The 15,468-nt window shown below is 43.3% G+C and overlaps 1 protein-coding gene across 2 annotated transcripts in view; it reads left to right on the forward strand.

Annotated features, from left to right (window-relative positions):
• ORMDL3 (ORMDL sphingolipid biosynthesis regulator 3) overlaps positions 1-14,498 on the forward strand; it is a 32,454-nt gene extending 17,956 nt beyond the window's left edge. For both annotated transcript variants that reach the window (XM_054994961.1, XM_054994962.1), the window contains exons 3-4: positions 7,341-7,492; positions 9,605-14,498. In XM_054994961.1, coding sequence (XP_054850936.1) covers positions 7,341-7,492; positions 9,605-9,740 — 288 coding nt within the window. In that variant the 3' untranslated portion in view covers positions 9,741-14,498. The remainder of the gene's footprint in view (positions 1-7,340; positions 7,493-9,604) is intronic.
• The last annotated feature ends 970 nt before the right edge of the window (positions 14,499-15,468 follow it).

Here is a 15,468-nt window from a genome sequence, read left to right on the forward strand (position 1 = left end):
CGGCAGCTCAACAAGAGGTCCTGCCTGAAGTGGTGCCTTTCGCCACTGCTCAACCCCACCACCTCTCAATGTTCACCTCTCAATGCTCTCCTTTCCCAGGAGCCATGCGTACCCAGCGGGGCATCCCGAGCTCTTGAGAGAATGTTGCAAGAGTTCGGCAAGCTCTTTGGCCTCGGTGGCTCACTGTGCCATCTTTGAAGATGCCTGGGATACTAGATCCTGGGTAAAGGATGCAGGGGCAATGTTGACCGTGATCATGAAGAGGGGAAAGGCAGCTGCCCCATCCCAGTGTGCTGCTCAGAGCTGCCACCGTATCTTGCCTTGTGGTAGAAACACCCATGAGTGTTGGGGCCAGATGCTAGTCATTGTGAGAAGGGAGTTCATCAACACAATACAGGGAAGGGAATTCAGCTCAGTACCTTTTTTTACCTCCTTAAACAGATGAAAAAGGAAGGAGTTTTTAGTTCCTTCTCTGAAGGTTGAAATCCAGTTGAAGTGAAGAATTGCTCTAGGCTGGTTCCTTAACTCTAGGTACTTATTTCCTCCATCTGATTGCTCATATGCCATGTGCTTCTAGATCTCTTCCACAGAAGTGGCAAATGCCACACATCCAGTTCAGGGTTTTTTTTTTTAAGATTTAGGAATATTCAGTCACACTTTTCAACAAAAATATCATTCAAGGTGGCTTATCTGGTCAGTTTCCCAAATGGGGAGGATAAAACAAAAATTAAAAACCCCAAAGTGACACATACAGATAGCAGATTTTAAAAAAAATGGAAAGCATCTGCACAACAGTAGTTAGTGATTTTTTTTAAAAAAAAGTAATACTCAGCAGTGCAAAAGATCAGCTGAGCAGACTGGCAAATCTCTTCCAAAATACATTAGTGTGAAGAAATCCCTGTAAGACCAAAAGTAAAGGGCAAGATGGATTTCTTGGGGCAGCAAAACAGCCTGTTTTGCATGCCCACTTCTGTTCTCTTACTTAATTAGCCCTGGCATACGGAATAAGGCAGCAGTAACTGATCTTGCGTCAAAGGCAAGTTCGTATGGATGGAGGTGGGCACCATGATCCTAAGCTGTAAAGGACTTTAAAGGGCAGCTCTGAGACTTTGAATTGGACCCAGAAACAAACTGGTACTCTGGTGTTTGCAGCAGGCTGCTGTTAAAACCCTTTGCGGTTGAATTTGCACCTACTGAAACTCCAGAGTTCAAAGGCGTATAAAGTGTATCATGATAATCCCACTCTTGTTACCAAGGCATTTTTTCACGGCACAACAGCCTCTTAGCCAAGTGCTTTCTAAGGGATTCTTTTTTGAGTCCTGGGAAACTTCTTTCGTGGGGAAAAAGCTCGGTAACAGAACAGAAGCAGGCTGTAGCTGTGCATTTGAGGAAGACGTTACCATCTGAAGAGGGGCCCCCTGTAAGACCATGGAGTCTAAAATTGCCTAACTGTAACACTGAACGTACACGGGGTTGTTATCTGAAGTAGCAGCAGGAGGTCCCTAGGTCAAGAGAAATATATAGATCGGCATCTAAATGTTACCTTGCCTACTTGGCAGGTGTAAGAGGTGCTGGTTTATCAGGAGTTATCTTTAAGTTTGTGCGTACATCCTCATTAAACTTGCATTTTAAAAAAAAATTGCACCACTCCTTCAGAGACCTCAGAATAGGTCCTGGTTCTCCTCTCCTCCATTTAACCTCACAGGGTTGTTGTGGGGATAGGTTAGAATCCGAAAGAGAGTGAGTAAGTGACTGGCCCAAGGTCACCTTGTATGCTTCAAGGCTGAGTAGGTATTTGAACCACAGCTCCCCAGTTCTAGTTTAATATCCAAACCATTACAGAGTCCTTGGTCTCTGACCTCTTTTGTCAAGATTCTCTTTCCATTTTTCTTTTCCTCTAATTTCTGCAGCCAGTGACCAGAAATGACACAATGACCATGTGTACGCTTTCGCTTACAAGGGTTTGCTGACACTCTCAAAGGTTGCCTCTAGAGTTGCACAAATCTGGGATCACATGGAATTTTTTTTAAAAAGACTTTTTAAAAAAACAGACTGAAAATGGGAAAGAACATCCCAAATCTTTACGGGAGGAAAAAGCCCAGATGTAAATGCACTGCAGCATATCGGGCTTACAACATGGGCAGCTCTCACACAATGAGACAAAAGGCATTAAATGTATTGTATCCTATTGCTGTTCCCCTGGTGGAGTGGGAGGGAAAGTAGTCCTGCCCATCTCCTTGCTGCAGCCTCTGTGACCCCCCAAAGACTTTTGTCTGCAAAGGGTCACCTTCACCCAGCCATACTTTAGTTGGGAAGGAGGTCACTGGAGGCTGTTGGAGGAAGGCGAGGAAAGTGACGCTTCTGACACTGGAACACCGGTAGGCTAGCACCCTCAGTTAAGAAGCCTTCCTTGTGCCATCTTCTCCCCCTCCTCCTAGTACTGAGCACATCAGTCCTCAAGGCATTTTGTTGGGTGGATGTCTACCTCAGAGGATCTAGATCTGTGGGGGGGGGGACATCTAGTGGCTTCCTCAGTGCAGATGAGTCTGCCTGTCCTGTGGCTCTGGTGACACGTCTCTCTCTGCATCTAACCCAAGGTTGGGAATCGGCTCTCTGTCTGACAACCCCAGCTGGCAATTAGTCCTCCTTTGTTCAGCAGTAGTAAAACAACCAGGAATGACAACAGCGCTGTTTGCATTCCTTCCTGCCCCCCCCCATACACTTCACTTACCCTGGACTATGTCCAGCTCCAGAGTGTTAGCAGAATTTTTTAAAGAGTCAATCAGCAGGTGCTTTTGGTTAGAGAAACGTTAGTTGCCAATGAGGAATGCAGAAGTAAAACAAGTGGATCCAAGCCCACATTTTAAGCCTTAATAGAAGGCTCTTTTGCTTCTTAAGTAAATTAGCCCTAGGCTAAAATATCTCCACCTTGTTAGAGAGAGAGGTTAAGGGGCACAAAGAGTGACTAGAAAATGCATTGAATAGTAAAGTATGCATGCCCCTTCCTCATTTCTTAAAAGTAAAAGAGCAATTAGCAATAGTTTTTTTTCCCAAATACACTCAAAAATCAAGGATTCGAATCCTATAGCACCTTAAAGACCAACAAGATTTCAAGGGTATAAGCTTTTGAGAGTCAAAGCTCCCTTTGTCAGATACAAGTAAGAGTGAAGATCCATGTACCCTTTTATGTCCTAATCAGAAGATGAAAGGGGTGTTGCAGAGAGGGGTGTCAGGATGCAGTGGAATAGTTAGAGTAGCCAGGACCCTGGGGCCCAAACTAGGGGATGGGGGGTCATGGGGGGTGCACAGTGAGAAATTACTTTTTGTGCGCACAAAGTGTGAACATATTCCAAGAGACTTCCTTGTCACACCAGAAATGACGGCATTCCTAGAGTGACAAGGAAGTCCTTCGGAGTGCGCTCCTGTGCGTTCCAGAGCTCCTGGGCCCATTCCGTGCATCTTTCCCCACCGCTGGCCAGGTAAGTGATGGGGGTGGGGGAGGCTGGGAGCAGGGGATTCCCCATCCACATTAGGGGAATGGGATCCCTAGATACAATGCAAAATGCAATCAGCTTAATTAAAACAGGGGAGAGCATTCCTTGCTCGCAATGCCCATGTTCTCTTGAGTGCAGTATCCTGTACGATTGCATTGGTGACTTCTTCACCTCTTCAAAACCAGCGGTATTTCTGAGTTCTTTTGTCCCTGCAGGCAAATTCTCTTGCGCAAGCACAAACCCGTTTGAAATGCATGGGAGTGGTGCAAGAATAAAAGGTTGTTTTTTTTAAAGAGCTCCTGTTCCTTTCAGTCTGGCTTGTGCAGGAGAACTCAGTGGATTGTGCCCCAGGGTTCATATCCCTCTGCTTCCCACTCTTCTGCTCTTGACGTTCTCCAAATCTCTGAACTTCCCCCAGGAAAAAGTAATCTCTGTGTCCTGTCACAGGTCCTCATGGGTTTGCATTCCTTGCATTTGACTGGCAGCATGATTTCCTGCCCGGAAGTGAATTCCACTGAGGAAATGCATCTTCAGTGAAGTGTCCATTTGAGAAGTACCTACTTGAGACTCTCCTTGGGGGGGAAAAATTAAACGGGTTTGTTCTTGGAGTGCAGGTCCTCTCTATAGTCTGGATTTCTCAGCCATGCTTGCTTTAAGCAGCAAAAAGTGGCAATGGCTCCCCCAAGTGATCAATACTGGAAGGACCTTTTCTGTGCAAGTTCAATCCTTCCAATGCCACAATTCTCTTCTTGTCTCTCTTCAAAGATGCAGGAACAGGCAATCTTATTTCATGCACCCTATTGTAAGGCCTTTCCAGATTGTAAACTTGTAGCTGTGCCAGTGTGATATAGTGGTTAGAGTGCTGGAGTGGGATCTGGGAGGTCCAGGTTTGAATCCCCACTCTGCCATCGAAGTTCACTGGGTGAGCTCGGGCCAGTTACACACACTCAGCCTAACCTGCCTCACAGGGTTGTTGTGAAGATAAAATGCAAGCTGCTTTGAGTTCCCATTTGGGGAGAAAGGTGGTGTATAAATAAGGTAAATGAAATAAAAATAATAATTTACCCCAATAATGTGCTTCTGCAGTGTTCAAAGTACTTCAGCACACTCTAGAAATGCTTACAACCCTGTAAAGTAAGACTCCAACTTTATCATCATGTTGGGCAGAAGCCCTTCCCCCAAGACTGAAAGAGAATCGCTGAGTTAATACATATTAAAACCTCCCATGTGGGGGATCTGGGAAGAATTGTATGGGAGGGGAATTCCTCTGTATTTCTTCCCCTGATGCACGATAGCAGCGACCCCAATGCTCCATACAGATTCTTGTGGCAGGTGGCTTAGTATCAATCATGGGTACTATGAGAGTCCAAAGCGGTCCCCAAACTCTGTTTTTATTTTTAAATTTCTGTATAGGGGTACCTACCTCCATATGGAGCCTGGAGTTCTTCCAGAATTTAACTGATCTGCAGATTACAGAGATCCGTTTCCCTGGTGGAAAGGGCAGCTTCGGGCATAGCCTGTATGACATCACATCCCTACTGAACTCCCTCCCCAGGCATCACCCCTAAGCTCCAGGAAATTCTGAAGCCAGAGTTGGCCTAGTTGTGCATTAAGGGTTGGGGTTTTTTGGGAGGCCGGCAGGAATATTGCCCCCAAATCAGTTCTGTGTATGTGTGATCACTAAGCCTGGCAACCATTGGGAGTGGGTGGGGATGTGATGTGTGGGAGGGTCAGTGTTGGTCATACAATGACATCACTTTTAGAGAATACTTGGAACCAATGGCAGCAACTCTAGGAACCACCAAAAACTCTATGGTTTAGAGCTGGTTTTACCATAGAGTTTTTGGCGATTCTTAGAGCTTACCGCTCTTGATATTCTCCAGAAGTGACATCATTGCACAGACAATGCTGGGAATTTGAAGCAGGGGATTTCCGCCCCAGCATGGGTCTTGGCAGCCCTGGTAACTGGCCTCCATTGCATATATTAAACAGCATATTGTAAAAACTTAATAAACAAAAACATAAAAAACATAATGCAAAAATCTCTATCAAAAAAGTATCCCCTTAATAACCCTATTGAAAGCTAGCAGAGAAGGGACCTAGTGTTCAGCATCAGAAATGGCATTCCACAGGCAATTGTGATCAAGGAAAAAGCCTATTTTCTGGTGGAGTTTGGACAAATGGGTTGAGCAGAATAATGGGCAATCAGCAGGGAACTTTGGACAAATCTAAGAAAGCACAGAGATTTATACCAGGAAAAATGGTTCCTGGGCTGCTGGTCATGAGAAATTTTAACAGTAATAATAATGAGTGGACATAAAAGCAAATTGGGGACCCAGCATAGTTCTTCTTGCCTTGGTGTAATGTGCCTGTATCAAGTTGAACATTTCAACAAATGGGTTACCACTTTTTGTAGTAGCTGAACCTTCTGAATTGCTTCAAGGGCAGCTTGGTAAAGTGAATTACAGCAATCCAAACATGAGTTTTTAGAGGCATAGATCAGCATGCCCAGATGGGCAAGGCCCAGAAGCAGGAAAATTTTCTAATGTGATGTTAATGGGGATGTGAAAGACAGTCACTTTTCAGGCCTGCTTCTTAAACAGATGAGATGGGATCTAAAAGCTCCCCAAGATTCTTGACCTGTTTAGAAAGGAATAGTCTTACCCCATCTAAAATAGAAAGGTTAGATCAGTTCGCTTTGGCTGCTTTGATCACAATCACCTCTGATTAAGCTTTTGTTTCTTCTCCTTCATCCACTGGATCACTACATCCAGAGATAGATAGCTGCATCAAGTGGTTTAGTTAAAGAAATACAGAATTGGGATTTATCTGTATATTGATGATGCCCAACCCCAAAGCTATTCATAACGTCATTCAGTGGTCTAATAAACAGACATTGAACAGCAGGGACCCTGAGGGATCCTCCAGATCCAAAGCCAGTCAGTTGATTCAGCATCCCTGATGGATGCTCTTTACATCCTACCAAACCAAATAGGCTAAAACCTATCTGTAAACCCCACCGTGTTCTCTGGCCCATGTAAAAAATGGTCTTGATCTATGGTGTCAAAAGTGGCTGAAAAGCCTAATAGAATGAATAAAGGAGACATGTCGTCCTCCAGCTGTAAACAGAGATTTTTCATTTATGCAGTTAGAGCTCTCTCTCTACCAAAACTAGCCCAGAAGCCAGATTGAAATGGACAAAGTACTTTTAGCTGGTTTAATACTATTATTGCTATCATCATATCTCATAGTAAAGTGGCTGGTCCTATGTGGTTGACGAAAGCACCAAACCCAGGCCATCCACAGGCAAGGCAGGGCTGTGGCTGAGTAGTAAAGCATCTGCTCTGCATTCAGAAGGCTACAAGTTCAATCCCTGGCATCTCTAGTTAAAAGGGTCAGGCAGATGTCGATGTGAAAGACCTCCACCTGAGACCCTGGAGAGCCACTGCCAGTCAAAGTAGACAGTATTGACCTCATTAGACTAATAGTCTAACTCAGTATAAGGCAGCTTCATGTGTGTATGTGCTCTACAAGCTTGGGAGATGCAGAAAAATAACTGTAAATTAACCAAAAGAGGAAAACAACACCCCAAAACAGCTTGGAGGGGACTAAATATGCTTGGAATGGACAGTTTTTTGATAGCACAGGGAAAATGGGGGTGGGAAGAGGAACTAGCCTATTCATGCAGGTTTGGGGGATTCTCTCCCTTTCCCTTTCCAGTGACCTTTCCTGGTCCTCCCAGCTTGTGCATACATTTGCACTCTTCCAGCCAATCCAAATGAGGAAGAGAAAGCACAGTAACAAACCCTTAAACAGCCACATGCTTGTGTTTCTTTCTTCTTACAGAGCATGTACATTTTCTTGCATACCGTCAAGGGAACGCCGTTTGAAACTCCTGACCAGGGGAAAGCCCGGCTGCTCACTCACTGGGAGCAAATGGACTATGGCGTGCAATTCACTGCTTCCCGCAAGTTCCTGACCATCACACCGATTGTGCTGTGAGTACTAACAGGTGCTTTGGACTGCACGGCACCATTCTCTTGCCCCTCCCCTGTGCACATAATGCTGCTGTCTGTCCGGAGATGGCGGGGTTGTGTGGAGAGCAGGGGGAATTTTGTGAGCCTTTGGTAAAGTTATGTAAGGAGGCAGGCAGAACAATAGAGCCTGAGAAACTCCAGGCCTCATGAACCAAAGCAGAAGCCCCTGATTCTCCCTTGCCCCTTCTATACTTCTCTTTAGCATGCAAAAGAGATGCCAGGCTGGAGCATAAAGACTGTTTTATTTATTTATTTACTTTATATCCCACCTTCCTTGCTGACACTTGATTACAGAAAAAAGCAAAATATAGTCATGCAGAACAAAATATTAAATGGACAACATAATTGTTGTTACAGAATTAGGATTACAAAATTAATAGATCACAAGAACCACAACTGCCTAGGCAATAGACATGGGCACGAAATGGAAAAAAACAAAACGAGAGGTTCGTGTTTCATCATGTTTCACGAACTGCAAACCATGAATTTTCACAAAATTGACCCATTTCACGAAACAATTCGTTAGTTTTGTGATTTGTCAAAAACAGGGGCATTTCAATGGTCCCCTTCACCCAGAATGATGCCAAACTCGCAAGGAGACTTCCACCCACCCTCCAATTTGGCCAAGATTGTAATATACTGACCGGGAGGCAAGTGCTGCCAAGTGCTAAACCAAAACCAAAGGAAACAGCAAGAGTGTGAACCCTCAAAAGAGCAGAGAAATAAATGAGAAGACACAAAGACGAGCAAATAAAAAAAGGGGGAGGCCTAGGCCCCAGAGCCAGGCTAAGGCCTGAGATTAGGGGGGGGGGTAGGGTGGAGGAAAAAAGGCACCCTCAGACAAAGAAGGCTCTTGGCCTTCCCACAGCAAGGCCAAGAGCTGGAAATAAGAGGCTTCTTTCAGTCTCTTTAAAGCAGCAGCAGCCAAAAGCACAATTCCAAATCCACACTCTCACTCCAGACCCAGAAATAGTCCCTCCCTCTCCCTCTCTACTGGGACTGAAACATGAGGCAGAGAGAGGTGCTTTTTATAAAAAAACTCTGACATAGAGCAGAACAGGAGGTCTGTGGTTGGCTGACAGACCTGCCTAACAGGGTTTGGAGGGGTGAGATTGATGTGCCAATCTACAGAAGGCCCACCTCCTTGGTTGCCTAAGGGATTAACCCCCTGCTCCTGGCTGTATAGGGCAGAATGGAAGATTGGCTAGGAGAGCTGCCAGTCAAGGGTAAGTAGGCTATGATAGGGGTTTCCAATGGCAACAAAAGGTGTGGGCCCATTGTTGCCTAGGTAAGCAATGGATTGGCGCCAGTCTGTCTGAAATCACAAATTGTTCATGAAGCTAACAAAACAGGCCAAAAAGTTGTGAATTTTGTGATAACCATGGCCCCACAAAATGTGGTTTCATGACACACGAAACGGCCCGTTTCATGACGAAATTTGCTTTGTATTTCGATTCATACCCATGTCTACTAGGCAATGTGTAGTGGAATTACAAAAGTAGAAACAATGCAATAAAAGCAAGGTGATACCTAGAATTAGAGTTGCCAACTTCAGGTAGGGAAATTTCTGGATATTTTTAGGTGAAGCCTGGGGAGGATCGGGTTTGGGAAGAGGAGGGACCTTTGGGACATAATGCCATAAAGTCAGGCCCAGCACCACCATTGAGGCGGGGGCCGCAGGTAGCACCTGTAAAACTAACAAAATTTGTGGTAGGGTATGAGCTTTTGTGAATCACAGCTCACTTCTTCAGATACCTGAGGTATCTGAAAATACCTCATGTATCTTCAGATACCTGGATTTTTGCTGCTGCTGGACAGACAGGCAAACACGGCTACCCATCTTGATCTATCCCTATGAGGTAGGTTGAGCTGAGAGTTTGTGACCAGCCCAAGGTGACCTAGCAAGCTTCCATGGCAGAGCAGGGATTCAGACCTGGGGTTTTCAGACCCTAGTCTGACATGCTAACCATTATATCACACTGGTGCTTTGGTAAGCTGCTTTAGGTCCCCAGGGAGAAGAAAAACAGGATAAAGCACACTGAAGTAAATCTACTTTTCTCCTTTCCTTTGCAGTTATTTCCTCACCAGCTTCTACACCAAATATGACCGGATGCATTTCATCATCAACACAATCTCCTTGATGAGCGTCTTGATCCCTAAGCTCCCCCAGCTGCACGGCGTCCGCATCTTTGGGATCAACAAGTACTGAGCTCGGTGGAGGTTTTGTCAGTGAGCGCTGGGAGATCAGGATGAGGACCCTGTTTTCCTTAGTCTGCCTCTTTGGGAGATACAGTTCCACAACAGCTCTTTTCAAATGGGCACATCTTGTACAGGATCCCAAGACAGGACACAACTCGACCAGCTGCAGTGATGCTTGGATCCTGGAGAGAGTTTAGCTTACAGAGAGACCAGGGAAGCTAAAATATATTTATTTTTCCTCTCAAGAAAAATAACGATGCAGATAATGCAGAGATTTTAAAAGGTACTCGTAGCCCATTCTCTGGGTATGCAAGACATCCAGCCCAGAAAGATGAAGGGATATAGAAAGGTAGCAACCTGTCACAAGCTGACGTTTAGGATTTCTGGCAAATGCACTTTAACTGAAAAATGTCCGTTTGGGGAATTTCTACTTGCTCATTGAAAGGGCTATATCAGAAATTTTTAAGATGTGCATCCGGAACAGGGATAGATGGATTTGCCATGATTTGGAAACCTTTGTTGGTAATTTAGAGAGATCTTTAATTAATTGATAGGCAAGTGGGAGAGAATCTCAATACTTCTGCAGGGTCAGGAGCTTCTTTCCCACAAAAATGCCTTCGCTGTTCTGAATCATTTTTGGAAAAAAATCTTTGCTATATAATCAGGCTTTTTAGTGATTGTAGGTTCGATGGAGTTGGGGTACCCTATCAGAGATGTGCTTAGGTACTGATCAAAACAGAAGTAGGAGAAAAATGAGGACGTATCTGTCATGCGTGTGGATGTGCAGAAATGGCACAGTGGATTGACAGTTACATATACGGCAATGTGGTCTTGGCTGGAGAGCCAGTGGCTGAATGATCAGCCTCTCGAAAAATGAATGACTTTCTATTGACACTACACACCAGCAGCAGTGGGGAAGATGAGGGTTGCAGTCAAGGAACCCAGGACCCGGGTTCAAATCCTCCCCCTGGAAACCAAACATCAGAAAAATCAATTGTTGGGTTGATTCATCACTGTTCAAGGAAAGCTATCTTCTTGTTGCTATTTGTGATGTGAAATTAAGAAGGTGTGTTTGTTTGCTTGATGTCCATCACCCATATGGTCCAAAAGAACTGAACGTGCTTTGCATAAATCTGCCAGTGCATCAGAATAAAGCTAGTCTTTCTCTCCAGAATCTAGTACTTTAGTAGGTTACTGTATTCCTGATTGGAAGGAGCTGCTGCCTTCCATTTTCCTGTCCATACAGCAGTAGGGAACAGCAGAACGAGGGGGAGGAGAGCTAATGTCTGCTTTAGCCCCTTGTGGGTTGATTACCTTCCTTCTGCAATTTTCATTGGGGATGTAGAGGGAGAGAAGAAGGCAAAACCAAAAAACCCTCATAACCTTTGCAGTTGTTATGACATTTTTCACCAATGACATTTACCACCAACTGCAGTTTTTAATAAAGACTGCATTTTTTAGAAATGTCTTCATCAAGAAAGATGTTTGTTTTCTGATCATGTTAAGGATGCAGACTGGTAAGAAAAATGTGAAAAGAGCAGCCGTGAGCAAAAAGGGGAACAAATTGCTGCTTTAGAAAGGAAAGATTTGTAGCAGAATTAAAGGAAGTTAGAATATCTTCTTGTATGTATTTGCCAGAGCACTTAAAATAAGAGAGTTGGTGCTATCTTGACCTCCATCTTCTACCATGGCAATAGGATGCCACCTAAACATTTGATTCTGGTACCAAGAAAGCAGAAATGCATTTCTAGTCTTGAATCTGAGCGCGTTCGGTAGTGGTCAGAAGGTAGCAGTGGCATTTGAAAGCATCCTCTCTGCTTTTATCATTTAATGTTGCTTTTTGATGTTTTCTTGCTCTCTGTCAAACGTATGTTCTGGTGGCCATTGCAACACGTAGAACATGTGAAAAAGGAAACATGGTGATCTCTGTGTCAGAAGAATGGCACCATAAAAGTATTAATTGGTTAGCTGTTTCATAAAAGGATTAACTGTTTCATAAAAGATGCTATTCAATTCATCTGCTGTCAACACCTCCCACTGTGTCCGCTCCCAGTAAGCTTTCTCTTTCTATGGATTTTGCTTTAAAAAATTTAGCACCACCATAAATTGGTGTTGATTTTACCACATTGGCCTTCAGTAACTGGTCAAATTGATTTGGTCAAATAATTTGCAGCTTCATAATAGCTTGATGAAGTCTTGGGGGGAGGGGGTCAGCATAGCAGATAAGGAATGGAATTACCTTTTCTTCTAAAAATCTAAATTCCTATATGACCACCTAATCACCAGTCTTCATAATGAATGCCGTTTTGTTTGTTTTTCTTCAGTTTTGTACAAATCAGCCTAATTCAGATCTCTTTAGCACCCTTCTTTTTAAAAAAAAACGGGGGGGGTGCACAAAATGGAGCAAGTATTTGGTTGTTCCTAACTTTGGCGCAGTTGCTAAATATATTAATTAAAAGCCATTCTGAAAACATAAAGGACAGCTAACCAACTAATAAGGGACAGTATGTACTATAAACAGACTACGATCCACAGATCTTCAGAGAGAGCACTACATCTAGACAACAAGGAAATATGTTAAAAATTGAAACAAAGCGCTACTGGGAGACAGCTACAGCCTAGCTAACTGATTGCTGTTCAGCCTCCCATATATTTTGGCAATACTTTATAGCTCTGTTGTGAGGATTTGGGGCTTGAAAAAGAAAGCTGGACATCAAAGACAAACTGGATTCCAAACCTCTGCCTTTGTAATAGGCAGGGAATAAAATCCTTCTGGGTTGAGAGGGCCCGGTATACGTATGGCTGACTTGAATAAAAGCTGGGTTTGTATTCCTTTCTAAAGTATTTTAAAGAAGAGATACTTGCTTCTAAGTATTCAAGAAAGTGAAGAAACAGAATTAAAAATATACAAAGAAGGGCAAATGAGAAGGGCATCCTGAAGTCTTTTGGATTTAAAAGGAAGCCAGCCAGATATAAAGGTGTTAATTAATTTGATGGGGAGGGGAGAATTTGCTGGTACAGGATCTGTTGCTTTAATGATGTGCAGTGCACATTTTGATTTCCACATTAGAGGTTCCTTTCTTTTATTTGACTACTGAAGACTGAAAGTGGCTGAGATATTACAGGTGGAATGCTGGCACCATTTCCCAGGATTCAGTTGAGTTCAACCAGGTTCTGCAATCCAAAAATCAATTTTTTGCGGCATGTTTTACAAATGCAGATAGAGAGAAATGAAAGAACACACAATTTCAGCATCAAATGTTGCTTTGAGAGCAAAGCAAAACTTGACCTGGAGGACTTAATGTGAACATTTTTGAGAATGCAGAGGCTATACTTGCTGATTGGTTTTGATTGATAGCCTAAAGGGCTTGTATATAGGTTAGCATTATTCCAAGAGAGGCTACAGGAGCTTCTGTGCAAGTCCCTTCCCCTAACCCTTCCACTCATCTTTATGGGCACGGTAAGAAACTTTATGGCTTCTGTGCCGTCTTGTATAGCAGGACTGCCCACATCAGCTACAACCACCATTTTAGAGCTTTAGAACAGGGAGGATCAACACTGTCCTCTGCTGAACTAGAAACCTCTCAGTGTGCAAACTCTGAGGAGGTGGAGTGATTGCTGTTCAGCATCAAGTCCCTGTGCAATCTGGAGGTAGAAAGAGAGCTTATGTATGAAGAAATGCTTAGACGAAAGGAATCTGGTGAGTTTGGCGGACAGCTGCTCAGGATTGGTTGTCTGGTATCAGCTGATTCCCAGGAACAGGCAGATTTCAGGCTGTGGGGCCGGTGTTCTGTCTCATACTGTCTGGAGTTCCCTCTCCGGATCAGCATTGGGCGGCTCAGTGAATTGATCATTGCCTGATCTGCAATTCTCCTTCCTGACCTCAGAAAGTTAAAAAAAACAAAGAGAACCGAGTTGAATGTGTGGATTACACGACGGTCCACTTAAAGACAAATTTAAAAGTAAGGAGCTGGTTTCCATGGGTTTGTAACAATGAGTACCCCTGGGCTGTGGATGCTAGGTCCTTCTATCAAATTGGAAGGGTTCATCCAGCAGGCAAAGGAGGCTATTATAGGCTCTATCCCATTCCCATGTGCATGATTGCAAAGAGAACAGGGACCGATAGCTCATGGTCAGAAGTGCAGGTAGCACAGTAGAAACATGAAACTGTAGAAATAAATGGATGAACCAGGCAGCTCTTTTCATTGTAGGCAACCCCAAGCAGCGAGCCGTGCTAACTATATCAGCACATAAGCTTTTTAGCTTTGATGGACACATTCTGCATTGACCGACTGACTGGTGGGATATAGGTTTTGCATTAGGCTGCGTAGTCTGCTGGGGTTTAAAACAATGCAGTTGTTTTAAAGGTATGATACTAAGCTGTTGAAGGAGGGTGAGATAGCCGTATTACTGTCAAATCTCATTATATGCCACGTTTCTAAGTTGTTCCTTAATTGTAGTAAATTGTGTTAATTTACCATGGTCTGTGAATTATGCTTATTTTCAGATTGTGTGTGGATGTCATTTTCAATGAGTTTAACTCGCTTTACATACTTGTGTTGGACATAGAATTTCAGTTGTATTGGGTATGTGGCAGTCTCCCCCCTGCCTCTTCAGGGTCCTGATTTTTGCTCTTTACTTTGTTGTGTATACAATAGAAAGAAACCTTTCCTTTGGAGAACTTTCTAAGACAAAAGTGTGAATATTATTTTTATGAGTCCTTTGTACATTATTCCAAGATAAACTAATTAAAAAATCCTCAATATAATCGCCTGTGTGGGCTCCTTTAAGCTTGTTTTGTTTGAAGAGTTAACATTTAACTAATAGCATGTGTGAATTTTCTTTTCCCATCAAGTCTATATATTGTCTTTTAATATTCTATTCATTCTATTAACAAACTCTAAAATATACTAATGTTTTAATATTAGCAGTAATGTTGTTTTGATTTCAATTTTTTTGTCTCAGTATTATTTGCTACTGATATATTTAAATCTTGATTGATAAAAAGTATCCTTTTGCTTTCATTTCAGCCAGTAAAATTCTGTTTTCAAAAGCTCTGCTTCTTTCCACTTTGCATCCCAGAAGGTTAAGGCTAGCAGTGGCTCAGGGGCAAGCAGAAGTCAGTAGCAAGAGAGGAAGCACATTCAATTCAATTTAATTTTTTTTTATTCAGCACAGAGTGGAAAAAGGAATGGGAAGGAGAACACAATTTCAAAAGAGAACAGCTTTGAATGAATCAATACTTATCGATAATCCCCACTGTATAATTACAACTTCTTGTCCAAGGAAATGGATCCAAGCCTTGCTGGTATTTAGTGGCTGATAAAACCCACCATTTTTACTTACACTTCTGAATTACTTCATGGATGTGTGTATGAGACGAAGGTACAACTTTTTCTGCCTTAGAGGACTCTGCAAAGGTTGACATTTTTCCAGGTGAGGGGTTACATGGCACTCTGAAGTAGATGAAGGTTTCAGACTTGGCTGTTCAGGATGGTAATGTAGAAGCCATTGCCTCCGGGGGGGGGGGGGGAGGCTTTTGAAATGAGGGCCATACTGCATTGCTGGGGAAGATTAGTAGACAGACAGAACTTTTTCCTCTCTCTCCCATAATACTAGAACTCAAGGGCATCCAATGAACCTGATGGACAGTAGATTTGGGACAGATAAAAGGAAATACTTCTTTACACAACAAGTGATTAAGATGTAGAATTCACTGCCAGAGGATGTGTGATGGC

The sequence above is a fragment of the Eublepharis macularius genome, chromosome 12 (assembly GCF_028583425.1).
Source record: "Eublepharis macularius isolate TG4126 chromosome 12, MPM_Emac_v1.0, whole genome shotgun sequence".
Classification (NCBI taxonomy): Eukaryota; Metazoa; Chordata; class Lepidosauria; order Squamata; family Eublepharidae; genus Eublepharis; species Eublepharis macularius.